The 27,054-nt window shown below is 37.9% G+C and overlaps 1 protein-coding gene across 2 annotated transcripts in view; it reads right to left on the bottom strand.

The window, feature by feature from the left end:
- Positions 1 to 524: 524 nt before the first annotated feature.
- The window catches only part of PIK3C2A (phosphatidylinositol-4-phosphate 3-kinase catalytic subunit type 2 alpha), a 93,976-nt gene continuing 67,446 nt past the window's right edge, over positions 525 to 27,054 (bottom strand). For both annotated transcript variants that reach the window (XM_079789322.1, XM_079789323.1), the window contains exons 18-33: positions 26,140 to 26,234; positions 25,617 to 25,797; positions 22,384 to 22,488; positions 20,149 to 20,241; positions 19,225 to 19,354; positions 15,844 to 15,980; positions 13,337 to 13,506; positions 12,614 to 12,770; positions 10,908 to 11,017; positions 9,039 to 9,246; positions 7,451 to 7,575; positions 6,180 to 6,297; positions 6,022 to 6,094; positions 5,571 to 5,680; positions 5,358 to 5,483; positions 525 to 3,585 (exon numbers count right to left, since the gene is read on the bottom strand). In XM_079789322.1, the coding sequence (XP_079645448.1) occupies positions 3,403 to 3,585; positions 5,358 to 5,483; positions 5,571 to 5,680; positions 6,022 to 6,094; positions 6,180 to 6,297; positions 7,451 to 7,575; positions 9,039 to 9,246; positions 10,908 to 11,017; positions 12,614 to 12,770; positions 13,337 to 13,506; positions 15,844 to 15,980; positions 19,225 to 19,354; positions 20,149 to 20,241; positions 22,384 to 22,488; positions 25,617 to 25,797; positions 26,140 to 26,234 (2,121 nt within the window). In that variant the 3' untranslated portion in view covers positions 525 to 3,402. The remainder of the gene's footprint in view (positions 3,586 to 5,357; positions 5,484 to 5,570; positions 5,681 to 6,021; positions 6,095 to 6,179; positions 6,298 to 7,450; positions 7,576 to 9,038; positions 9,247 to 10,907; positions 11,018 to 12,613; positions 12,771 to 13,336; positions 13,507 to 15,843; positions 15,981 to 19,224; positions 19,355 to 20,148; positions 20,242 to 22,383; positions 22,489 to 25,616; positions 25,798 to 26,139; positions 26,235 to 27,054) is intronic.

The raw sequence follows: 27,054 nt of genomic DNA, 5'->3' as shown, positions 1-27,054 counted from the left end.
AATCAGGAGTGTGTATGCACATTAACCCAACAAAGATGGCGGGTTAATTTGCATACACAGGCACAGAGCGAAGACTGAAGGCTCTGCCCAAGTGAAGACTGAAGCCTGAAGCCTGAAGCCTGAAGGCTTGGCTCCGCTGCGGCCCGGGTTCCAGGTGCCAGAGGAAAACCGGTGCTGGCAGCCAGGGGAAGGAAGGCCTATTGCACGAATCTTCGTGCAACAGGCCTCTAGTATTTAAATAAACTACCAAAGGCCAGGGACCATACTCACAGAAGCATTTCAATTCTGTGAAATGGTGATGGGACTCTGGGCAAGTGGCAATCCAGACCTTCAAAGAACCACACTTAGAAATTAGACACACTGTATTTGAACATCTTTAGGGGCAACTGACAGGTCAGTTCTGAAATTCAGGATTATATGAACCTAATAAACTCCTGGGTAAAATGCAAAGAACAGCAACAGTGAGCTCAAAGTTTGGAACCAAAAACAGTAATATGGTGACGAGGAAAGAATTGATAGCAGAGTTCCTTTATTCCAGAAATATTTTAATAAAATTATAGTACAGTTATGAAGTCACATCCAATCCACTGAATATATTCAAGGTATTAATAAAAAAAATTATACATCTTTATTCACTACCTTAACATAATTAAAGTATTTGGTTCTTATAGATCAGACTAACTGCCATATTCATTCATATTTGCACTGCTAGTCAAACAGCATGTAAGTTAATCTATAAATTATAGTAGTGTGGCTTCAGTCCTTTTTGATCAGCAATCTAAGTATCAAAATTGAATGTTTTCTTTTTTATATGCCATAGTACTGGAGTCCTAGAAAAGACTCATTAACCAATTTAAGGCAAGATATTGAAACTTTTATTCAACATTAATTTGAAAAGATAAAATACTTTATCAAAGACCATACATGCCTTAACATTTAGAGACCTATTGATTCTTTTAAAGGCAGTGATAAAAATATCAGTGCAAGTTCTACATTGGGTTCCTCAGTAGAGAAAACAATAGGTTCTGGGAGTAAACCATTATTTTTCAAATCCCAAAACACTCCAAGAGGAAAGAATTCTTCTGGTGCAGGACTTACGTATAGTGTAATTATTTTTACTCAATAAAGGTAGATATAAAACGTGATTATACGTACAAATTAGTGTCTTGGCTAGCTTGTTTAAACTTTTGTTTGATTTACTTGAATGTAAGCTTTAAAAATGATTAAAAAACAACTGATTTAAAAATCTATTGATAGTAGCAGTGCAAAGAAGTGCCCCAGTCCCTTTTTTGGTAAGGGCTGAAGATGAGCATTTCACAAAGAAATAACTTATATTAGAATATATGTAAAGTATGTGTGTGGTGTTTTAATGAACAAAGGCACAAAATGAGTTAAATTAAGAGAAAACATCACCACTTGTTCTGAACTCTGGTTAACTGTACAATATTAATCATAATATACACTTTTAGATAAGAATCCAGATTTCTTGTAATTGAAAAGTGACCACATTTTCTAGCTCTATTATTTGTGCTAAGAGGCACTGCAGTAACAGACTGCAAATAGGCAGTATACATTGAGTCCAATTAACAATGACCTTTTACCAAAACAGTATTTTTACAGTGGCTAAGTGACAGCTTGTGGAATGGAATTAGGTATCAAAAACTTAAGTGAAAATATCTACTACTTCTTTACATTTGAAAAGCTACTTACACATGCTATCTGGAAAAAAAATAAACAGTGGTGCTTTGATGTGCATTTAATTATTGTATTAAATAGACGACACATTTAACATTTAAAAAAGACATTTCATATATCATACTCATGGGGTTTCCTACAAATGGACCATTAGTGTTAGGCACCAAAAATTTCAAGTTTTTCTCTTTTTTTTTTTAGCCTGTCCCACTGATGCATCCTCGACTCATCTATTTCTGCTCTGCAGGTATCATCATGTACATTAAATATTTGCACAGTTCATAAAAATTCTGTTCTGGACAACTAACTTGCAGACTGTCCTTTCTGTGTTGGTATTCTACATTGCATATTTTGTCAGTTATCTCACAGCACCCAGATTGTTACAATCTATTATCATTTAAAAAGTGACTTTCTGTTTTAGCCATGAGATTATATATACATATTTACCCAAACTAAACACAAAACTGTTTGTGAAGCTGAATAACTAATAAAAATGAATCTTATTCTTAATGGTTACTATAAATGATTTCAATCATGTCCCTTATGATTCTAAGTCACATTATATTAAGGAAAATAATTTTTTAATGTACAATGTTTACAAATGTAAGTAAGACACTTACAAAATCAACTCTGCCATAAAAGTCTACATTTTAATTCAGTATGGACCCTAGAATTCTTGTCCTGGGCCCATTGTGAAGAGTCTGCCCTACTCATTGGAGTTCTTCTACCAAACAGGAATGGGGACATGGGTAAACAATTTTCACTTGTTTAATGAAGGAGTGGAGTATAGATACGTGGAAGTGAAACTACCAAACTCACACTCCTGGGAATAAATGTAGGACTACTAGAATAATGGAATGATGGAATTTAGTGTACAGCTACATTGATGGATCTCATTCAATTACCGGATAACACAAACATAAATTAAATGGCTGACTTTAACTAAGTCACATATCAAAAGTAGAGAAAATGATCTTTCTGTGGGAAAAACACTAGTAAGTGTAAATAACTTTTTGTCTTGAGTAAGCTGAAAGTGAGTGAAAACTACTTACTAGTTATCAAGTCAGAAAAAGTCAGAATGAAGTGTCAGGCAAACATGAAGTTAAGGCACCATTATTTACAACTTCAGTAACTTCACTTCATTCTGAAAAAGGCTTTAAAGACATGAAAAATAGAAAGCAATGTTATTTCCCCCTATGTTTATAAACTACTTAGTAGTTCTTAACATAACTATCTATAATTTGTGCTTTGCTTTTCGGCCCTGTGAATAGCAGCTGCATTTGACTGTAACATCTGCACCTTTCCTTTCCTTTGGTGTTTGCAAACATGCACAGTGGTAAAGGCTATAGAAGGTGCAAAACAGGAAAACAAACATGCTGTGTCTATGAAAGAAACAATGAAAAAAAGACCAAACTAAAGCTATTACTCTGAATTACTTAAGAGAGGATTAAATTGTTCAAGTCTTTTGCAGACTTACTATATATTAAGTTTAGGGTTTACAGCATTCTACATAATAACTTTAAAACGGCAATGGCTTCAACAAACTCATAAAAGTTAGTTATGTGACTGTTGGTCCAACACGTGTGTTGAAATGCAGCAAGTACATTTACTTTATAATTTCTATCCAAGTATAAAAATACTATACAAAGTTCTCAAGTGTGTGTGTGTGTTTATAACTATTCTATTTGCAAAGCTCAGAAATTCACTAGCTTAGAAATAGGTTGCTGCAGTCAGCTGATACCACTTAACCGTCTCTTTGCTCAAGTTGAAATCTTTCAAAGGCAGGGTTATTCCACCCAAGAAAAAATTCTCCCGCAGAGATTCTGCACTGAGTACACTTAGTTGAAGTTCTCTCTGTCTTAGGGTTTCTTTGCTATATCCACTGTACACAAGCTACAGCAAAGGCAAAAAGAAACAGAAAGGTACACATTATTTCTTTGAATTCTTGGATTATTTTAAGTAAAAACGAGGTCATTAGTCAAAGCGACTATAATTAATGACATTGATTATGACACATCTGGTGGAATTTGTCTCATGCTTTAGATACACATTTTATATTTCAGGAGTCCTGAATTGTATTATCAGTCCTCTGAGAGTCTGACATAGAAATGCACAAAGTAGAAAATTATTATGGCTTAAAACTAAAAACATGGTCTTTCTGAGATGGAGTATGGGGAAAGGCAGCATGCACTAAGATGATCTAATGAGAATAGAAGGAAGCAAGTTGAGACAGCATAATTATAAGTATTTTACAAAAAAATGAGGGATTAAAATTTTCTTTTGTTGTCTTTTTTCTGTTGGATTTTATATACCACGAAATGATAATTTCTAATTATCCATAATCCAGTGTGAACTCATCAACTGCAAATGTAATTCACAGAAAATCTGGCGTGTTGAAAAGCTACTCTCTTTCAAATACTACATTTAACACTTAGAATTTATTTTCCAAGAAAACCTTACCATAACTTCTGAGAAACATTTCCCTAGTCTAGTTCTCACTGACTGTAAGAACTAAAAAACGGACCACATTTTATTTTCTTTAAAGCACAACACTAACTAGAAAAAAAGCCAATACTGCCTTTTGAGAATGATATGAATTGGTCTTCACCAAACATTTTATATGCTTTTAATGGGGTGAAAGGATATTCTAAGGTTTTAATAAATTCATGAAATAGATGAAAATTCAGAACTATTTGCTTTCAAATCTCTATATAGACATTTTGTGTGGATGTAATGTTAATGTGCACAAATGAAGTAGTGTTTATTCTAAAGAAGCAGTTAACTAAGAGTTAGTGGGTTTTAATAGATGAGGAATTTTACAAGTTGACCATGAGTAGCCGAGCAGTCACAGTTCTGCTCCATTCTGTTTAGCTGATGCCTGCTATAGTTTAAAGCACTCTATTTCAAGAGGGTTGCTGAAACTAGTTAGAAGGAAGATGATTTTGAAACTACATCCTATCAAGCAAAGATAAAGGTACTGAAGATATTTTAAAGGAATAAACAGAAAGGACATTTAAACTTCAATTATATGAAGGGCTGCCATGTAGGAGGAAAAGAATAGTTTTGTGTGGTTCCAAGAGGTGAAACCCACAGGTGCAAACTCTAGGGAGGGAAGATTTCAGCTCAGTATAAAAAATAATCTGAGAGTTGGAGCTGCCCAAAACAAACTGAATGGCCTGGAAGTACTTCAGCACAGACTGAACAGCCCCCCTTTTTGAAAATGTAGAAGGGGTTCAAGCTGGAAGGGTAGTTGAATAATGGCCCCTAAGATCTTCTTAAAACCTAAGGTCTATGATTGAGGGTTCAATTCTGCATCATTTTGTGTGTTTTTTAAAAATATATATATTTTTTATTTCAGAGAGGAAGAGGGAGGGAGAGATAGAAACATCAATGATGAGAGAGAATCATTGGCTGCCTCCTGCACACCCGCTACTGGGGATCAAGTTGCAACTCAGGCATGTGCCCTTGACTGGAATCGAAACAGGGAACCTTCAGTCTGCAGGCCGACGCTCTATCCACTGAGCCAAACCGCTAGGGCTGCATCACTTTGTTAAATGCCATTGGACTGCTACTGACTGACTTTACGAGTACAACAACCAATACCTAAAAACTTAAAATCTCAAAACAACAAATCAAGGACATTTTTAGAAATGATTTTAACTTACCATTTCATTGAATGTCGGGTTCCTAGTTTTTCGTGAAATTTTGGTTTTGCGTTTAGATGTTTTATGGGGATCTGGAAGTAGGTATGTTTTGACATATGGATTTGGGTCAGCCCCATCTTCAGTAACCTACAAAGAAAAGCATTCCCTTAACAGTAATGCTTCCTACCAAGGAATGGGTTTCCTCTACAACCACTAGTATTTGTAATCACTCACAAGATCTTTGATGTGCATCACCATGATGAAAAGAGTACTATTTCGGTAAGAGACAGATAATTTCACTGATCCTCCTATTTGGCCTGGGGTAGGACTGAAGGGTCCCGCATCTGAAAATATAAATATGTTAATCTTATTTTTATCTTACTTGCAGTGGTTCAAGCCACAACAAAAAAATTTTTGCTTTAACTCCAGGACCATGTGAATGTGCAGTAACAAAGGGCAAAGAACCTGGTAGGCCACAGGATATATATTTCTTTAGTAATTACATTCTATTAGGAAAATTATGTTTATCTAGAAATAGACTAGCTTAGAAAGAATACCTCCTCTCATCACACTGGACCACAGCTTGCAACCCCACCATGATTCCACCACATCCACGGATTAGTTACAGACTTGAGGGCCATAAGGAAGCCGTGATCTATCAATAAAGAGAAAAAAATATTCTCACCTGCAGACCTAGCTATTCCTTCAGCTTTCTCATCACGAAGTAGAGGGTGAAAAAACGTACAAACAAGATCACACTAAGAAAGAAGAGGAAAAAGATCCATTAGCTTAAGTACTATGTAGCACAAAAATAGTATGTTATTTTTCAATTAGGACAATCACCTCTGCTACATCCGTTGAAGCACTCATCAAACTCTGTAAATAACTGTTTAACTCAATTTTTCTTTTGGCTGCTACATCTTTTATGTGCGTTCTTCCTAGAACCATTCTGTTAGGAAAGCTACAAAAGAAAAACAGTAACAAGTGGGATTTAAATTATTTCATCTGGAAGTATTTATAGAATCAAGTTCAATATTTACTTAGAAATACACTTTTTTATATACTTAAATACAAACTGGGTTCTTAATCCACTATAAAGTAAATTTTGTGATTTCTCTTCAAAGTACTGGAGATGAAATAGTTCAACTATCCATTATCCTTTTATGAACCCTGGCACAAAAGGTGTGTTTTTCTTCTAATTTGCTGTATTTTAAACTTATTTTCTATTTATTTCTTCTCATGATTAATCATTCACAGATATTTTATGCAGATCTTAACCTCCAAAATAATCATTAACCAGCCATAGCTATTGTAGAGACCAGTAAAATTCACAAATGACAAAGGCCCCAAATCAAGATAATCTTAACTGTGCGTATTTTGGTGGCAGTGGAAAAATGTCTGAATCTAGTATTGCACATGGAAATAAACTCAGCTAAATTAAAACTGAGGGTCTCTAAAAGGTATCAGATACAAAACTAAACACTAAGATTCTGACTAACAATCTCAATGCCTCAGCTCTTTTTTATCCAGATGAGCTCAGTATGATCATAATAGATTATTTCTGCAGTTATTTAAAATCTGTTTTTTTAACACCAAGATTCCAAATTTTATTATCTTGTGTTGCTTACTATGGTAGAGACAGCAAATTTAAAGCTTCCACTATAATTAGAAAACTGGAAAATCCCAAAATCTAAGTTTAAGATTTATTTTTAAGAAATATGTTTTTGATTTTTTTTAGAGAGGAAGGAAGAGGAAGAGGGAGAGAGAGAAACATCAATTGGCTGCCTTCTTCAGGGGATCCCACAACCTGAGCATGTGCCCTGACCAGAAATCAAACTGGCAACCTTTTGGTGCACAGGACAATGCCCAACAAAATGAGACACACTGGCCAGGGCAATTTCAGATTTTGATCATTTATTAACTCATTAATCAAAAACTTACAGTTCCTTGTTTTAACCTAGTACTGTATTAGGCCCTTGTAATATAAAGGAAAGTAAGTCACATATGGTTCATAGTATCTTACTAAGTATTAACACAAAACTTTTAATCTACACTTAATAATAAATAAGTTATTTTCTATAAAAAAGGATTAATATACATGAATGGGAACATACCCTGGTAACTTCCAAAGTGGAAAAATAATACTGAGCTTGTTGTGCAGTTCCTGAAATTCATCAAATGTCCGGAACACAAATGATGGCTCAAGCTGTCCTTCCCTCAAAATTCGGACTACATAAATCTGAAGAAATCACAACCAAACACATTAGATTCATAATAAAACCTTTCCTGACAGAAAGAAAATATAGAGTTTGATCATTATATACACTGAATGGCCAGATTATTATGGTCTCTGAACACATAATAATCTGGCCACTTAGTGTATATCCTACATAATAAAAGGCTAATATGCAATTGTCCCCTCGACCAGGAGTTTGACCAGTAGGCAGGCCGGTCAACTGCCCATGTCCCCTCCCCCTGGCCAGGCTGGCTGGACCCCACCCATGCACGAATTCATGCACCGGGCCTCTAAAATATATATACACACACACACTGAGTGGCCAGATTATTATGCGTTCAGAGATAATAATAATCTGGCCACTCAGTGTATAATCCAAGTGCTTTTAGCTTGTTAATATATGTCCCCAATAGAAAACAGCAAATATAAAACTCATTTATAGCACATCTAACAACATTCTAAGAGTGATCTTACAGAAACGTGAACTGGAAAGTGAAGTCATTTTATTTCCAGGATTAAATAAATTTATTTGCCAAATTTATAAATATAGTACATTTTCAATGAAAATATTAATAAGTTCATTTAAGAGAGTAAATAAGAAAAAAAAGCAAAATTTATGACAGCTGGGGTATAAGGGAAAACTTATCTTACTGGATATTTAAACTATTATAATATCAGAGTACTTTAGAGAGCAAAATATTGGTTGCAGAGCCAGCTACAGCTACAGATGAAATTCAGAAATATGTATAAACTTAGTGTATTTAAAGGTGGCATAATAAATCATTGGGGTTGGGGGAGGACTGCTCAATAAATGATGTTAGGGTAAATGACCACTAAACATACAAAAATTTATTAATAAAATAGGTGAAAATTTAAATAATAGCAAAGTTGCTTTCTAAAATTTATCAATCTGTCAAAAATTTAAAGACCGACAGTGCCACAAAGTTTTATCCACAAAAATATTAGCAGAAGGGTGAATAAAACAGTAAAAATGATGATAATGCTATACTATTAGGGAGGAAGCACACTGAAGATCCTGTCTTTAAAAAACAAACTGTGTGTGTGATAACATTTCATCATCCCTGAAAAGTAGGATAAGAACTTAGAAATGATTTTAACTTTACATGCTTCTATATTGGTTGAATTTGTTACAATGAGCAAGCTTTACCTTTGAAATTAAGAACGAATTGAAGATAAGGAAGGAGAAAAAGCACTACCCTTTTAGTCTTGTCTCTGAAAAGAAGAATATCATTTGTCCCTCATGGTTTTGGAGCAAATCTACCAAGAAATAAATACCAAAAAACAATTAGGGAAGCCCCAAGTACATTTATTTATTTATGGACCATCCATGGAAGAAAGAAGTATGAAAAGAACAAATGCTTGAAACTTCAGTACAGTCAATGAAAGAAGTGGAAAAGGACAAAAATAATGCAGGCACCAGTCTCTACAAATCAAACCAAACTTACGTAATGTTTATCTGGGTTGTATTTCTTATGATAAGTGAAAACAGAGACTTCCTTGATTCGACCATCTTGTCTAAAGGAGTATGTTTTGGGTGAAAATGAAAGGATGGGTTCATCATTGGAAGGAAGACCAGAAAAACGCAGCTGAGCAAGGTTGTGAATGAAGAAGTTAAACTTTGTGGCAATGCTTCCCAAGCTGGATTCAATCAGCCTACAAAAAAAACCAGAAAATGTGTTAACAGTAAATGTTCATGCGAACATATGCTCAATTCTTTTAACATAATAAAAGATGAAAAATATTTTCATTCCTTTTAAAATATTAAGCAGACTCTCACTCTGTCAAAGATCCCCTTTGTTCTATAAGCCAAAAATCCATTAAAATACATCTCACCCCAACAAAAATGTTAGCACAAGAGTCTCTACTCCATTCAATCCCATTGTCTCCAAGAAATTATGCTTTTATTTCTTGAGCCCTCTGGGGTCCAATACTAATTAAAAGCTTTTAGCGATAGAAGATGACTGGTATAATGCCAAAAGATGATTTTATTATTTTAGTCCCTTGTAATAAATCGGGACAGTGACAGCTAAACAGGTTTAGGAGGAAGAATCCAGAGTAATTCAAATTAAAAAAACAAATCTCTTTTATCAAATAGTAGAATCTACTATCAGAGTCCTTCAGATAATCACGACTTCCCTCAATTGGGTGGGAAAAGAAGTTTCGACAGGATGGGGAGTTTGGTGAGACTCAATTAGGAAGGCAGACCTGGATAAAACACTGTAGGCAAGCAAAGGAAAAAGAAGTTTCAGAACCAGGATAAAGGATCCAGAAACAGAAAAAGGATTCAATAGGGAAGTGAGAAAACCTCACACATCTTTATGTTTGCCTTGCTATGGAATAAACATTGTGTCTCCCAAAATTCATGTGTTCAAGCCCCAATGGGTATGGCCTTTATGGAGTTAGAAATTAAGGTTAAAGGTAGAGCCCTGAACCAATAGGATTATTCTTCTCATAATCTTATCTTGCTCTTTCTCCCTCTTTCAGGAAAAAACAGTGATGAGATAGTCGTCTGCAAGCTAGAGCCCTCACCATGAAGCAAATCGGCTGACACATGGATCTTGGACTTCCCAGCCTCTAGAACTATGAGAAATTAAATTTCTGTTTTTTAAGCTACCTCACCTATGGTATTTTGCCAAAGCAGATCAAGCAGACTAATATATGCCTGCTTTATAGCCTTACCCAGAGGAGCCTACGAAACACTTTAAAAAACAAAACTCATCAATACCTAAATTATCAGGATTAGTTTGGAAGGCTATACAAAAGTCAGCTTCCTTCAATTCAATTCAGCCCAGACTCTTGAGACTAAGGAAGTCTAGTACAGTGTTTTCTACCTCTTCTCCAATGAGAGGAAGAAGGCAAGAGAACAAGGAGAGAACTGACCAAACTGGTCACCAGACATTTAGAACATATTTGTCTTTTGAGCAATAATGACAAGTTCAAATGCAATCAAACAATTTACTACAGCAGTGTTGCAGAGGATGCTGTTTTAAGCACTTATGATATCCATAAAAATTGTATTTGGCATTGTAGAAAATATGCTTCACAGAAATAGTTCATAAATAGGATTTTTATAATTGAAATCATATACTAAATAAAACTTGAGACCATGCCTTGAGAGAAATGTTTATTTTTAATGTTGCAAATCCTTTATACTTATTCAGTAAATAAACTTGACAACCTACTATTTGCTAATACTGTGAATCAATTTTTCTCCTGTAAATCAGAATTTTGATGTATAGCATTTGTTTATACTAAGGAAAAACAAATCAAAGCTAAACTGTGTGCCTTCTCTAATATACTTAAGCATGAATTACCTAGTAAAGAAAATTGTTGCTTCTGCATCTGTAGTTTGGGGCTGAAGTGCATCTCTAACATATTTCAAATCTTGAATACTTGTAAGTTCTGGTAACCCTGAGGGAATCATCTATAGGAAGGGAAAAAAAAAAGTCTGTGAGTTCATTTTTTTTAAAGTCTGTTCCCCATTCTTCCCTAAAAGCTATCCAGGTAATCAGAACTAAAGTGAACAGAAACGATCACAGTTTTGGGGAGTTTATGTTTTAAAACTTAAGCAAGTCTCTTATTAATGAAAAAAATTGAGGAAATGAAGTTAATTGTTGGAATTCACAAAGTCAGTTTATGGAATATAAATTGTAAAATCCAGACAATTTTGTGTGGTACTCTTTTTATATTAATTTCAGTCACAATGATCATAGTGGTGTTTTTGGTTTATTTTTACTTAACATACACTGAGTGGCCAGATTCTTATGATCTCTGAACGCATAATAATCTGGCCATTCAGTGTATATATACATATATACATATACATATACATACACATACATACATATATATATAATAAAAGAGTAATATGCAAATTGATCATCACTCCAACACACAAGATGGCTGCCACAAGATGGCCAGCAGGGGAGGGCAGTTGGGGGCGCTCAGGCCTGCAGGGGAGGGCAGTTAGGGGTGACCGGACCGGCAGGGGAGTACAGTTGGGAGGGACAAGGCCTGCAGGGTAGGGAAGTTAGGAGGGATCAGGCCTGCAGGGGAGGGCAGTTAAGGGTGACCACGCCTGCAGTGGAGGACAGCTGGAGAGGACCCAGGCCTGCAGGGGAGGACAATTAGGGGCGACCAGGCTGGCAAGGGAGGGAAGTTAGGGGTGACTGGGCCAGCAGGGGAGGGCAGTTGGGGGCGACCAGGCCTGCAAGAGAGGACAGTTAGGGGTGACCAGGCCGGCAGGGGAGGGCAGTTAGGGCAATTGGGCTGGCAGGGGAGCAGTTAGGTGTTGATCAGGCTGGCAGGGGAGTGGTTAGGGGTTGATCACGCTGGCAGGCAGAAGCAGTTAGGGGCAATCAGGAAGGCAGGCAGGTGAGCAGTTGAGAGCCAGCAGTCCTGGATTGTGAGAGGGGTCCCAGATTGGAGAGAGTGTAGGCTGGGCTGAGGGACACACCCCCCTGCACGAATTCATGCACCGGGCCTCTAGTGTGTGTGTATGTATGGGTCTGGCCAGCCTGGCCTGGGGGAGGGGACATGGGCGGTTTGCCAGCCTGCCTGCTGGTCGAACTCCTGGTCAAGGGGACAATTTGCATATTAGCCTTTCATTATATAGGATATACACTGAGTGGCCAGATTATTATGTGTTCAGAGATCATAATAACCTGGCCACTCAGTGTATATCCAGAAAAGTACAGAAACCTTAAATGTACAGCTTAATGAATATTCACAATCTGAACCCCCCCAGATAAGACACAATACATCTACTGGCATCCCTTTCCATTACTATTACTCCTTACTTGCAGGGTAACCTGCCACTTTTTAAAACATACTTTCTAAAAATGGTGGCTGGCATATTTCATACTGTAGCAATTTTTTAATACGCTGGTAATAATATATCTGACATGTGAGACTATAGTAAATTTTACTCCAAAATCACTATATCCTTTTTGTAGTTACTGAAATACAGAAACATTAATATACTAGTAAAAGTAATTAAATGCTTGTAAAGAACAATTACCAGTGACAGGAGGTTAAGAAAGAGGTTTGTCTGCTTTCTTATCAAATTGTAGGCCTGACAGCAGAGGTCCACAAATAACTGGAAACGAATGGTGGGCTTTTCACCCCCATTAATGACATATGCCATATCAGAGGTCAGCACAAAAGGAGCCCGATCCCTATTTAAAAGGAAAGTACATAGAAAGTGTTATTTACAGAAGATAGTCAAATAGTGTTATTGCTATTACATGGTTATTGAACTAAGCTATCTGAGCCATAGCAATTTCCAAACTTGGTATAAGACATTTTTGAATTTCCTTAATTCTTAAAAATTCACATTTTCAGGAAAGTAATAATCTAATCTCATCACTTAGATAGAAATTATATATGAAATCTTTCCCAAGGTGATATTTATAAATCCACACACTCAGAAATCAAACATAGTTATAGTTACAAACATACAGAGAGAAAAACTTGGTACTCATTGACATGATACAAATGGGAACATTTCCAATTAGGTACCAGTAGCTAGACAAAATAAAATAGACCTAATTCATTTCAGCAAAGGTTATACACACTCATTCTTGTGTCATCTCCTAGGATTTTTTCATCCCCCGTTTTGCTCAAAAAGAGCTACAAGACAAAGAATAGAAAAAAAAAAAAAAAAAAGAAGGCTTGGGACATTAATTTGTGAAATTGGAAGTGCCTCTCTTTTCCTCAGCAATAACAGTAACAGTATTAGTACCTTTTGAAGCTACCAAACATCTGTGCATGGCCCAAAAACTTCCCAAAGTCAATGTGAAACATGTGTCCTGTGCTTCGAAGCATTATATTGTCATTGTGTCGATCACAGATGCCTAAAACATAGGTGGCTACACAGCATCCAGCACAAGAATAGATAAAATTCTCAGAAGCCTATAATAAAGATATAAAATTATTTTAGGAAAAAAATTATTTTAAAGGAGGCAAGGTTACAAAGATTAATGTAATTCATCCCTCTCTGAAATTACTGTTGTAATCCACATTCTAAACAGCCGATAAGTTGCATTATGGTTCAAAAAAAAAAAAGGCCAGTTTTTTTAAAAATTCAAAAACAGAAACACCCTTCTAAAGGTGGTTATTGCCCCTTCTCTCAAGCTTTGCCCTGTCACAAGCAGCGATGTCACCAGGACCTATGTAGGATATGCACTGCCTTTGAACATCTTTTAAGCACTGTGTTTGTGGAACCCTGCTTCTCACAGGCTCTGCTGCTTACCACAGGTGGTAACACTGAGACAAAGATTAATCTGAACAAAAGAATATTTTTCTGTTTTTGTTTTTTTTTTTGGGGGGGGGCTTGCAGGGAGAGCATGTGTAAAGAGAGTCAACTTATATCTTTAAACATCCAATAATATAATCAATGTATTTGGTTGCCCAGTTGGTGACTCTTTATGTGTCATCTGTTATATTTCTCAAAGCTGGACACTAGTCCTGCCTGTTCTGGGATTAAATTACTAACATAATATCATATAGGATACAGCAAGATGCATACAATGAATATTTTAATATAAAGCATGTGCATTTAGTTTATTCTCAAGACACAACATTTCTGGCAGTCATTTGGTTCTACATGTCATGTGGCTAATTTTTTGTTGTTGTTAATCCTCACCTGAGGATATTTTTTCCATTGATTTTTAGAGAGTGGAAGGGGGGGAAGGGAGGGAGGGAGAGAGGGACAGAGGGACAGAAGGAGGGAGGAGGAGAGAGAGACACTGATTGGTTGGCTCTCGCACATGCCCCGACCAGGGCTAGGGATCAAACCTGCAACCCAGGTACATGTCCTTGACCAGGAATCCAACCAGAGACCCTCCAGTGCACAGGCCGAAACTCTAACCAGTGAGCAATATAGGCCAGGGCCATGTGGTTAATTTTATTCCATTACCCCCCAGAAATCATTACTGATGGTGATGATAATAGCAAATGTTTACATAGCACTTATCACAAACCAGGCACGGCACTACTCTCTCTTTCTCCTCCCCTGCCACACTCACAGTATATGTGTGCATATGTGTATGTATGGATGGATGGATGTGTACATTAACTCATTTAAAACCTCATAACAAACCAATGATGTAGGGACTATTATTACCATTTTACATATGAAACAGAAACACAGAGAAGTTATTTACCCAAGATCATATAATTGTTAAGTGGCACAGCCAAGATTCAAACCCAGGCAATGTGACTCCACTATATTATATTCCCCAAATAAAAGAGCCAAATGCATAAAAGGCACTCAATGTATGTTACGTGACCATTATTTTGTGTCAAACAACTTACCCAGAATCACACAAAAAACCAGTATTACTATAAACAAGTATTGGCATCTGCTGCACTGCTTTCCCCAACCCATAAAGAAAAGGAAGTGTTTTTAGACATTTTAAAAAATCAACCAAATTCCTCTACTTTATTTTCTTAGTCAACAGATAACATTTGTACATATCTATCTGCAAATGTGATATAGCCATTATTTGACATAAACTAGGCAGGCAAATGACATCACCACCATTGAAAGTATTCTTGAGTCTTCTTTCAGCCAATTTAGGATCATTACAGGCCTTATGTCCTAAGAGATTTTCCTTTCCTCTTATGTAAAACAAATGCATACTAAAACAAAAAATTCATGCCTCCAATAATAGCTATAGTTATAGAATGTAGTCTATAAACACTTTATATATCTCAATTCACTTAGTTATCATAATAACCTATGGTATTTTATTACAGCCACAATATATAATGCCACGAAAATATAATACTGTAACACTGTATAGCAGATATCACTGAGGCACAAACAGGTTAAATAATTTGCCCGAGGCTACATAGCTGGTGAGTGACTTGGGACCTGAATTCAAGCCAGAAAGTCTGACCCATAATCTTGTTCTTAATGACCACATGATGCAGCCACTCTACTCATTTCCATAACTTTTCCCAAGACCTCTGTGAAATATAACATTTTGGATTATAAAAATAGCTGTTTTACTGTCCTCTAAATACATGTTTGGAAAGTGTTTTGGGTAATTTAGCATTGGTTTCACTCAGATTCCTGCCATTAAATGCATTCTGTTTTTATATTCTTCTCTTTACTTGGAGAAATATACTGTTTTCATAACTTAGGCTCAATGGCTGACACCAGAGCTGAAAAAGAAAAGCACTGAAGACCCATGTAATTCATTTTTAACAAAGCTATTTAGAATAAGGAGATAAGCTAATCACCTTTTCATATTCCTCTTCAGAGGGATTGTATTTCCTCAGCCACTCGGCAAGCGGTTTATCTTTAAAGGATCCAGTCACACCATATTCCACTTGGATTTTCCTGAGGGTATCTGAAGCAGGAACCAGCTCCACCATGCCTTAAACAACAAAACATTAAGCTATGTGAAAATATCTTCCAAAAGTAAACCTTTAAAATATTTATAGCTTTCAGCTCTGGCTAGTGTGGCTCAGTTGGGTGGGCATCGTCCCATGCAGTGAAAGGTTGCCAGTTTGATTCCCAGTGAGGGCACATGCCCAGGTTGTAGGCTCAATCCCTGGGCATGCAGGAGATAGCTGATTGGTGATCCTCTTTCACGTTGATGCTTTTCTCTCTCCCCCTCCCCTCTTCCCTCACTCCCTCTGTTTAAAATGAACACATGTACATACACACACACACACACACACACACACACACACACACACCACGCATCACACATATATTTAAAAAGCTTAGTACAGAGAAGAACACAAAGTAAGCACTCAATCATTAGTTAGAAACAATATCTATATAATAAAAGCCTAAGCGACCATTATGGTGCAACGACCAGAACAGCCGGTTGCTATAATGCGCACTGCCCACCAGGGGGTTGCCGCTCAACGCAGGAGCTGCCCCCTGGTGGTCAGTGTGCTCCCACAGGAGAGCGCCGCTCAGTCAGAAGCTGAACTCACGGCTGGCGAGTGCAGTGGCGGTGGCAGGAGCCTCTCCTGCCTCCGCGGCAGCGCTAAGGAGCAGCGAGCCGAGTGGTAAGTAGCAGTGAGCAGGCGGGCGGTAAGGAGCGAAGGGTCCCAGACTGCGAGAGGGCATAGGCTGGGCTGAGGGACAACGCCCCCCCCCCCCAGTGCAGGAATTTTGTGCACCGGGCCTCTAGTAAAAAATAAGAACAATGTGATTGTCTCCAAAGTTACATGGAATTCCATAAAAAGAAAGAGATTCAAGTATTTGCAATAAGTGTGTGACAGAAAAACTAATCTAATAAGATGGTAGGCAATTGTTGAAGAATCTTACTTGATAAAATTTCCGTCTTACAAGACGTATGAAAAACAAACAGCAAGAATTCTTAAATTGACTGGATTTCCTTTTTGACAAGATAAAATTTGTACATCCTAACCTGAAGGGGGAAAGTTACCAGGCTCTCATGTGGCCCTCATGGATAAAATGGCGAAATGTGGAGTGGTTGATACCACAATGAAATCAATGAGTAACCAAATAAAATATAATACCCACAGATTGAGCAATCACTTGAAGGGAGATCTCTAGTGACTCTGCCACAAGGGTTGGTGCTTGGCCCTTTCTTAGTAAACATGTTTTCAAATGACTTAGCAAAAGCAACAAAATATTCATTCTTCAAATCCATTCATAACACAAGCTAAGAGGTTCAATGACATAACAAAACTCAGATTTTAAAAAGAACCAACAGGCTGAAAAGTAAAAGATCAAATATAGTAAGAAAGTTAATAGTGAATGTCCTATACTTGGGTCTAAGAATCAAAATGCACAAGTACAGAATAGCTAAGACATGGTTTATCAGAAGATGGCACAATGGTTTTATTAGTTAACTAGAGGCCTGGTGCATGAAAATTCGTGCACTGGGGGCGGGGAGGGGGGCCCTCAGCCCAGCCTGCACCCTCTCACAATCCGGGACCCCTTGGGTAGGGTCCCTAGGCCTAGCCTGAGATCAGGGCCTATTGGGGCTTTCCTTCCCCCAGCTGCAGGCAGCTGGCCCCACACCCGCCGCTGCCACTGGTGGCCTCCCCCTGCAGGGGACAGGCTGGGGTGTGATGGCTTGGCTGGCCTGGGCCTCCCTCTTTCTTTGCTGGGGGTGGGGGGAGCAGGGCCAGCCCTGCGAGGGGCTGTCTGCCTACCTCATCGCCCCTAATCACTTGTCTGCCTACCTGATCTCCCCTAACCACTCTGCCTGCCTGCCTGATTGCCCCTAACTGCTTTCTTGGGGTTGAGGCCAGCCCAGCGAGGGGCCATCTGCCTACCTGATCGCCCCTAATCACTTGTCTGCCTATCTGATCGCCCCTAACCACTTGCCTGCCTGCCTAATTGCCCCTAACTGCTTGCTTGAGGGGGGTGGGCCCAGGCCGTGAGGGGCCATGGTGGTCTGGTCTCTGGTCGTTTCGGTCATGACGCCTCTGGCCTTTTATTATATAGGATAAGCTCCATTTATGTGACAATTTGCCCCCCATTCAACATTCTACAAAATCCAGGTGTCATTTTTAGAGTCTATAAATCAATCACTTGAGCCCTTTACAAAGGAAACAAGGTGATAAAGTACTTTAAAGTCACATATAACAAATCACTGAAGAACTCGAAACTTGGGATCACAACAGGTCATCACCAAGAAGGATTTGACATTACATGATAGCCTATGAATAGAACTGGAACTGGGTTAGAGGAAACCAGGACTCGGTTCCCATTCATCTGAATACAAGATAGAATTTTACAGCTATGAGAGCTATCCAGGACATAATGGACTATCTTAAAATACAGTGAATTCCCTTCACTAAAGGCATTTAAGCATAAATTAAATGGCCAATATTAGAAAGATGATTAAATAAGATAATCTTTCAAGTGACTTCCTAGTGGCTATGATTAGAAGCTAAAGCATTTCTCATTTCCACTAACCATAGGTGATCTTTCTCTCCTTTAAAACCCACAGCATTGCCTCTGTAATTATTCTTAGAGCTTTTAGTTTACTAAAGCATTTTTTAATTACTTGCATATGTCTTCAATTGCTTCCCTCTAAAATATAAGCACTACCTGCAAATAGCATTCTGCAGATGGTAGATCCACAACAAACATTTGTTAAATAAGAATAATGATAATGGCTGTGATTTATTGATCTAATAATACATCAGTTACTAGGGTATTTTACATTCATTATCTCATTTAATTATCACAATGTTTTTAGGAGTGTAGTACCATTATTATTCACACTTAACATATGTGGAAGGAAAAACGTATTCAATAAATAATAAGATGAAGTTTGTTCTTAATAGAAAAATACTTTGTAACCATTATTTCATTTTGCAGTAATGAAATCAAAGTTGGCTTATCTTAGACATGGCCTTAATTATAGGTCAAAAGCTAAAGACCATAAAGTTCTTGTTGGGTCAATGAATAAACACCTTTGGTTACTGCAAAGCATTTATTAAGACTACTCACTGAATTATTTAATCATGAGCAAATGAATCAATAAAACAACACTAAATTAACTTAAGAAATGGCTGAGATCATAATGCACCAGCATCAGAATCCTTAGGGCAGGGACACTGAGCTAAGTTCATGAAGAAAAAAAAAGAAACACAACATCAGGACACAGCTAACAAGTTTACCTCGATCTCTGCCTGTTGAGAGACATTTGAAAATCACCATCCTCAGATCTAGTCCTTCTTTAAGCCAGATTTTGTCCATAATTTTTATCATCTGTAAAGCTAACATATCCTGCCGAAGATCTTCACCAACCTTAAAATCAAGAAAACAAAATGAAACTTGTACCTTTCCGAAAGACTCACATACTATAAAGGAGGAGAGGAGAATAGTGAAAAGAGTGAAGAATGAGATTAACATCAACCAAAGACCTGTATGCATATATGCATAACCCATGGACACAGATGATAGGGTGGTGAAGGCCTGAGGTGGGGGGAAGATTCCAGGGTGGGGCTGGAGGGCATTAATGGGGGGGGGGAGGGGAAGGGGGACATATGTAATACTTTCAACAATAAAGAATTATTTTTTTTAAAGAATGAGATTAACATAACCGCCTTTTAATTTTTCTGCAGCATTCTAGAGACAGTTACTTCACTTCTTCATGTCTAAGTTTCCTAACTGTACACTTCAAAGGTTGGGTTTTATGGTTTGTGAGTTATATTCAATTTTTAAAAAGAGTAATATGGCCCTAGCCAGTTTGACTAGGTGGATAGTGTCGGCCTGTGGACTGAAGGGTCCCAGGTTCAATTCTGGTGAGGGGCACATGCCCGGCTGCTCATGGTGTTGCAGTTTCGCACTACACAACTTTAGGGGTACCATTCACATAGTCTGTGTGAAAGGCATTGCCTGGAATTAAGATGTGCTCAACCAGCATGGCAGCAGCTCTAGCCCACAGATGCATTTATTCCCAAATCTGTTTGGGAACAGTTTATGTCAGTGACAACCTTACACATACTTATTCAAGTTAATTAAATATTAAATAAACAAAATTACTTTTATAATTATGGAAAAGGAATTTGATAAAAATAAAGTAACCTTATTTTGCTCACCTTAAACATGACATTAATTTCTTCCCCCACTGGATCAGAATTCACCATTGTGACCTTTAAGGGCACAGCATTAGAACTGAAGAAGGAACACGACTACAAATACAACACATTAAGTATTAGAAATATAACAATGGAATAAAAATGGGTGTAAGATTTATTTTTGCCCTAGGCATTTCTCCTTTCACTTGTTTCTCTGAATTATGGCAAATGAAGTAACACAGGAGACTTGCTTTTTAGATAATCTGGCAGATAAGAGACATACAAAAATACTTTCTGAAACTTAAACAGAGCATATATGAGTAAAAGATCATCTACTACTTTTTGAGCAGAGAAGCAAAATCTTAAAAACTTGAGACAGCCCTTGGCATGGGCTCGGTTGGAATATCATCCCATATACCAAAAGGTTATAAGATCAATACCTGATCAGGACACATACCTAGGTTGTGGGTTCTTATTCCCAGCTGGGGTGCATGCAGGAGGCAACCAATCCATGTTTCTCTCTCACACTGATCTCTCTATCTCTCTCTCTCTCTCTTTCTCAACATATCCTCGGGTGAGGATTAAAAATAATAATAACTTAAGACAAAAACTTGAACTTATTGTTAAAAGTTTGAGCTTTAAAAGTTTGAGGATTATCTCTCATCATTGATGTTTCTATCTCTCTCTCCCTCTCTGAAATCAATCCTATATAATAAAAGCCTAATATGCGAAGTGTCTGACCATTCGTTCGACTGGTCGACCAGTTGCTATGACGCACACTGACCACCAGGGGGCAGACGCTCCGACCGGTAGGTTAGCTTGCTGCTGGGGTCTGGCCAATTGGGACTGGGCGAGACGGGCCGGACATGCCCTGGAGCCTTCCCATGGACCCTCCCCGGCCCCGATCGTGCACTGGTGGGGTCCCTTGGCCAGGCTTGTGACCTCTCGCAATCCGGGACCTCTTGGGGGATGTCGGAAAGCTGGTTTGGGGCCAATCCCCGCAGGCCAGGCCGAGGAACCCCACCAGTGCATGAATCTGTGCACCTGTGCACTGGGCCTCTAGTAAAAACATATCTTATAAAAAAAAGACAGTGAGACCAACTTAAAGGTAAACAATAAAACAAAACCAAAGGGGAAAATATCATCATTCTGTCTCCAAAAGACATAATTATACAAGTCAGGCATCCACTATTAAATTTCAATGAAGAGTAGCCATGTCAACTAAAACAAAAAAATTCAAATCTGAAACTTCATTAAGGATAGCTGTACCCTGGCCTTTCAAAACCACAAACTCTAATGAATGAATTAATTGGCTGCTTTTGCTGAACTCATGGTAGAGAAAACCCACTATCTGTATTACTATTAGCCCCATTCAAAATACAATTACTCAATTTTGACCACCACTGAACTTTACTTCAATTAAAAAAAAAAAAGTTTTTCTTGATTTTAGAGAGAGGGAGAGGGAGAGAAAGAAACATCAATGGGCTGCCTTCTGAAGGCTCCCTACTGGGGATCTAACCTGCAACCTGACATGTGCCCTGACCAGGAATTGAACTGGCTACCTTTGGTGCACGGGAAGACACCTAACTACCAACTGAACCACACTGACCCGGGCTTACTGAATTATTTTTTCATGGCTCTAAAAAGTGCTTAAAGCCCTTGCCTGTGTGGCTCAGTTGGTTGAGCATCGTCCTGTCTACCGAGAGGTCTCTGGTTCGATTTCTCGTCAGGGCACATGCTCAGATTGCAGGCTTGATCCCTAGTAGGGGACATGCAGGAGGCAACCCATCAATGTTTCTCTCTTTCCCCTCCCTCTCCCTTCCCCTCTCTCTAAAAATCAATAAAAACATACTTTAAAAAAATAAAATGGGTTTTTAAAATCATAAAAAGTGCTATAAATCCAAGAAGAGTTTATCTGGCTACTCACAAGGAAAGGAAAAAATTGCCTATCTTTGAGTGTGTAGTTTTATCATTGGAATTACAACATATGCCTCTCATGTAGCTATTATACAACTGTAAAAACATAATGTAATTTGAGGTAGTAAATAATTTTACACTAATTTCTTTCAGGAATGGTGATTAGTAAAAATGTACTGACATAAATATGGGTCTTATGCCACAGACATCCACAAACACTTATAACCAATCTATGCAGGTTTTATACTCATTTGCTTCAAGCATACCTGCCCATTTCTCTCCTTCTTACATATTATTTTGAAATGTAATATGAACTTATATAAGTATTTTGTTTGTTACCTTGATATTTAATTCTTTTGCCACAAGACGTGGATTGAGAGGGAGACGACATTTATTTCTTAGAAAAAAGGACTGTACTCGTTCCATACTCCTTTGGAGGACAACCTAGGAAAAGAGATTGATACTGTAAGTACATAATGAAAATGAAGTCCTATTTTTAAGACAACAAAATTAAGCAGACCTAATTTTTAAAATGCCCATTTGTCAAACGTTTCTAAGAGGGTTAATTTTTACTATAAAAATGAAATTAGAATGGGCAAAGGTTATAAACATAGGAGGGAAAGTGTGTACGTTCATATTTAACATATTAGTTAAAAATCAGTAACAGCCAAATGAACAGAAATTAAATAAAAGGAAGATATAATTTTCATAAGACAAAAATTTTAAGATAATATCCAGTGCTGGCAACAGGGTGGGAAACAGATACTTTCATAATATACTGGTGGGGAGGGGAGGTGTATACCAGCATCCTACCTAATAAAACAGTAATATGCAAATTGACCGCACCGTTGCTACGCCCAAGCCACGCCCACCAGCCAATCAGAGTGAGTATGCAAATAAACCCGACCAAGATGGCGGTTAATTTGCATACATAGGCGCCCTGAGCTGACCCCCTGCAACGGATTGCAAGGAGCTGGGGTCCGCTCCGGCACCAGACCGAAAGCCTCCGCTGGAGGCTTTTGGCCTGGAGCTGGAGCGGACACCCAGCTCCCCGCTTTCGATGGATGGTGGGCATGGCGGACACCCAGTTCCTTGCTCTGATTGGATGCTGGGCATGGCGAGTGGACCCCCTGCCATCGAAAGAGGGGGGAACTGGGGGTTTCTTCGGCCTGATACACCAGCAGACCCCCTGCGATTGATCACCTGGGCAGGGAGCTGGGGGTCTGCTTTCGGTCTGGGCAGGCCTGGGCAGGGGCTGAGCCGGTGATCAGAGGGAGCTGGAGAGGCCTGCCCAAGCCTAAAGCTTTAGGCCTGGGCAGGGCCCAGCCCTCCATTGGTGTGAACTATAGAGGAAACACCTTTTCTGACTGCACATTGGCTAAGCTTCCTGTATGCCACTGGTAATATTCTTAGTAACTTGGGTAATAAGAATCCAAAATGGTGATCTAGGGTTTTTCCACCACCCTTCTGGAGAAAAAAATGAAGGTCCGCTGCTGGAAGGCTAAGAAATGTCATATCCTGCCCTAGCCGGTTTGGCTCAGTGGATAATGCCTCAGCCTGCAGACAGCAGGGTCTGGGTTTGATTCTGATCAAAGGCATGTACCTAGGTTGCAGGCTCCTCCCTGGCCGGGGCCCAGATCAGGGCTCATGTAGGAGGCAACCAATCAAAGTGTTTCTCTCTTTCTTTCCCTTTCTCTTCCACATTCTCTAAAAGTCAATGGAAACATACCCTCAGGTGAGGATAAAAAATAAAGAAATCCATATCCTATAAAAGACACATCTTGAAAATGCCTAAAGAAAGTTGTCATTTTTTCTTGGTGAAGGGACTGGAGTCCGTTGATGAAAACACCTTTGTGGCTGCGGTGACTGACAGTGGCTGCAGCAGTGGGGTGATGGGGCTGGTGCCTTCCCCTGACCAGCCCAGTTGCCTCCCACAAAGGGAGGCCAGACTGCGGCTTAGGTACGCTCCCTGTGGGGCTCGGGCCTAAGCCGTCAGTAGGACATCCCCTGAGGGATCCCAGTATGTGAGAGGGGGCAGGTTGGGCTGAGGGACCCCCGACCCCAGTGCACAAATTTCGTGCACTGGGCCCCTAGTATGTATTTATATAAATTTTAGGTACAATAATCTAATAGGAACTATTAAAACTAAAAATGTACAAAGCTCTTAACTATAGTTATTTTACCTGTAGGAATATCCTATAAAGAAATACTAGCAAAGGGCAAAAACTTACACACTAAAGTGCATTGCAGGACTGTTTAAAAAAAGAAAATATATAAATAATCTACAAAGAGGAATTAATGGTTCATAATTTATGCTACAGTTACCTTGTAATATTGTGTACCCATTAAGAAACATGAAATGTAACTATTTGTGTACTGACATGAATTCTCCAAGATAAAGTAAAAAGAACAATTCGCAAAAAAAGTATAATTGCTGAAAGAAATTAAAGATCTAAATAAATGGAAAGACATCCCATATTCATGAACTGAAACTAAGATTGAAGTATTTCCCAAATCAACCTACAGATTCAACACAATCCTTATCAAAATTCTAAATGCTTTTTTGCTGAAATAGACAAACTGATCCTAAAATACACATAGAATTGCTACAGACTTCCAAAGAGCTAAAACAATCTTGAAAAAGAACAAAGTTGGAGAACTCATATGTCCTGATTTCAAAACATATGACAAAGCTACAGTAATGAAAACAATATGGCATAAAACAGCCATATAGATCAATGGACCAAAATTGAGAGTTCAGAATTAAACTCATTTATCTATGGTCAACTGATTTTCAAAAGTATGCTGAGCTCATTCAATGGAAAAAGAATAGTCTTTTTAACAAATGGTGCTAGGACAACTGGACAACCACATGTAAAAGAATGAAGTTGGACCCTTATCTCATGCCATATGAGGAGTGAGTGGTCAAGTGGGTACATGAAAATGTCCTGGAATCAGATTGTGGTGGTGATCGTACAACACTGAGAATGTACTAAATGTCAATGAATCATACACTTTAAGATGGTTAAATGGTGAATTTTATGTTGTGCAAAATTCACCTCAACAACATATACACATATTTTTGTAAAAGTACTTTTAATCCTCCCAAATTTTATATATACTTAAGTGTATATATGTGTAAATTTAAAAAATGATCAAGAAGGAAACACAGCAAACTGAAAAATAGATAATTACAAGGAGAAAATAAATCTGAAAAAGTCTTATTTTTTTTATTCTATAAACTTCTTCATTATTTGGATTTTTTTAAACATTGGCACCCAGTCATAGTTTTATTATTTTTACAGTTACGAAAGTTAAAAAACAAAATAATTGGAAAAACTCAAGAGAACAATTTTAACCAGAAAGGAATTAATAAGCATGGGAATTAAAAAGCACTGATTTTCTTATTTAGGTTGTGAAATCTTTTCCTAAAGATTTTAAATTACCTTGAAACTCACCTGCCCCAAAGAGCATATTGGCTATTTATTGACAAAGAATAACAACTTCACTTAACAGCACTGTAAAGATCCTTTAATATCAGAATATTTATGTTCCCTCTTATGGGTACATACCTGTCTGGCTGATCCACTAGCCTGCTTTACTTTTTCTGCTACTCCTCCTAAAAGCTGTACAAGTTTTGTCTGCTTCAAGAGTTCTTCTCTGAGTCCTTTTCCTCCTACTGAGAGGAGAGCACCCAAAACATGTTCATACCGGGCGCCAAATTGTGCATCATGCAGGGCATCCTTGAGGAGCCTAACAGAGCAAATATTTGTCAGCCTCTTCTGAAAACTGGATGAACATCTCTCAAAAATCAATTCAACAGGTTCAATTTTAGTCATCCAGAAATTTATTTTAAGTCATATAAGCAAGTAAAAATTCATTCATTATCATATAGCTCTAACAAGCCAAATATCTTTATAATAGAGAGTTTGGGTTTTGTTGTTTTATTTCTAAGAACATAAACATTTAGCTTCTTTATAATGCCTTTATAAAACATCTGGTATCCGTAGTAAGTAGTCTAGTCATACCATTTAGACTATCAGAGTATAAATACTCGGAATGGAAATAAAGTACTAAAGAAAACGTAAATCTTACCAATATAAATTGTGTGCTATCTGTATATTTCCCAATGCCCTGGACAGAAGGAAGCGTACTAATGAACTGTTCAAATAAATTTCATATTTCAAAGCCTACACATAAAAGAAAAATAATAATTACTAGTGGTCAAACCCATACTACACTGTTAGGATAAAATTATAAAAAAAGAAATTATATAAAGTTTATTCTTGTTGATGAAAAATGATACTGAAAAAAAATGAAACATAAATTAACTTAGGCTAAATTAATAAAGTCAATCAGAAAAGTATAGACCTGGGCATTACTTCCAATAGCTGTATTTAAATGGCCAGGAAAGAAAAAGAAAAGTTTAAGTCTAATTTGTTCTGAGAATCTAAAAAGTCAAACAATTAAAAATCCAGGTACAGCCAGGCCGGTGTGGTTCAGTGGACTGAGCACTATCCCATGCACTGGTTCAATTCCTGGTCAGGGAACATGACCAGGTTGCAGGCTTAATTCCCAGTAGGAGGTGTGCAGGAGGCAGCCAATCGATGTTTCTTTCTCTCTCTTCCGTTCCTTTCTTTTCTCTCTCTAAAAATCAAAAACTTATTTTTTAAAAATCCATACACACACACACACACACACACACACACACACACACACACACTCTGAGTTGCCAGATTATTATGATCTCTGAATGCATAACAATCTGGCCACTCAGTGTATCTGTATCTCAAATGGGTACCAAAAGATGTTGGAAGCCGCCCATTGTCCTCATTAGCAGAGAGGTGTGGACAAGGAACCCAGAAGGCTGGTCAACCTTGAAGCTCTGAAAGGTCAGAGCCAACCACCCACTGTCTAGCTGAGACAATGATAGCTAAAGCAACATCCACCTTTTAGTCTTATTTAAATTCTTGCTGATTGGCTATTATTAGAATTGCCTGCCTAAAGGCT

Source organism: Cnephaeus nilssonii (genome assembly GCF_951640355.1).
Source record: "Cnephaeus nilssonii genome assembly, chromosome: 13".
NCBI classification, from domain to species: domain Eukaryota; kingdom Metazoa; phylum Chordata; class Mammalia; order Chiroptera; family Vespertilionidae; genus Cnephaeus; species Cnephaeus nilssonii.
The sequence above is the reverse complement of the archived record's forward strand: the minus strand, read 5'-3'. Positions and strand labels throughout refer to the sequence as shown.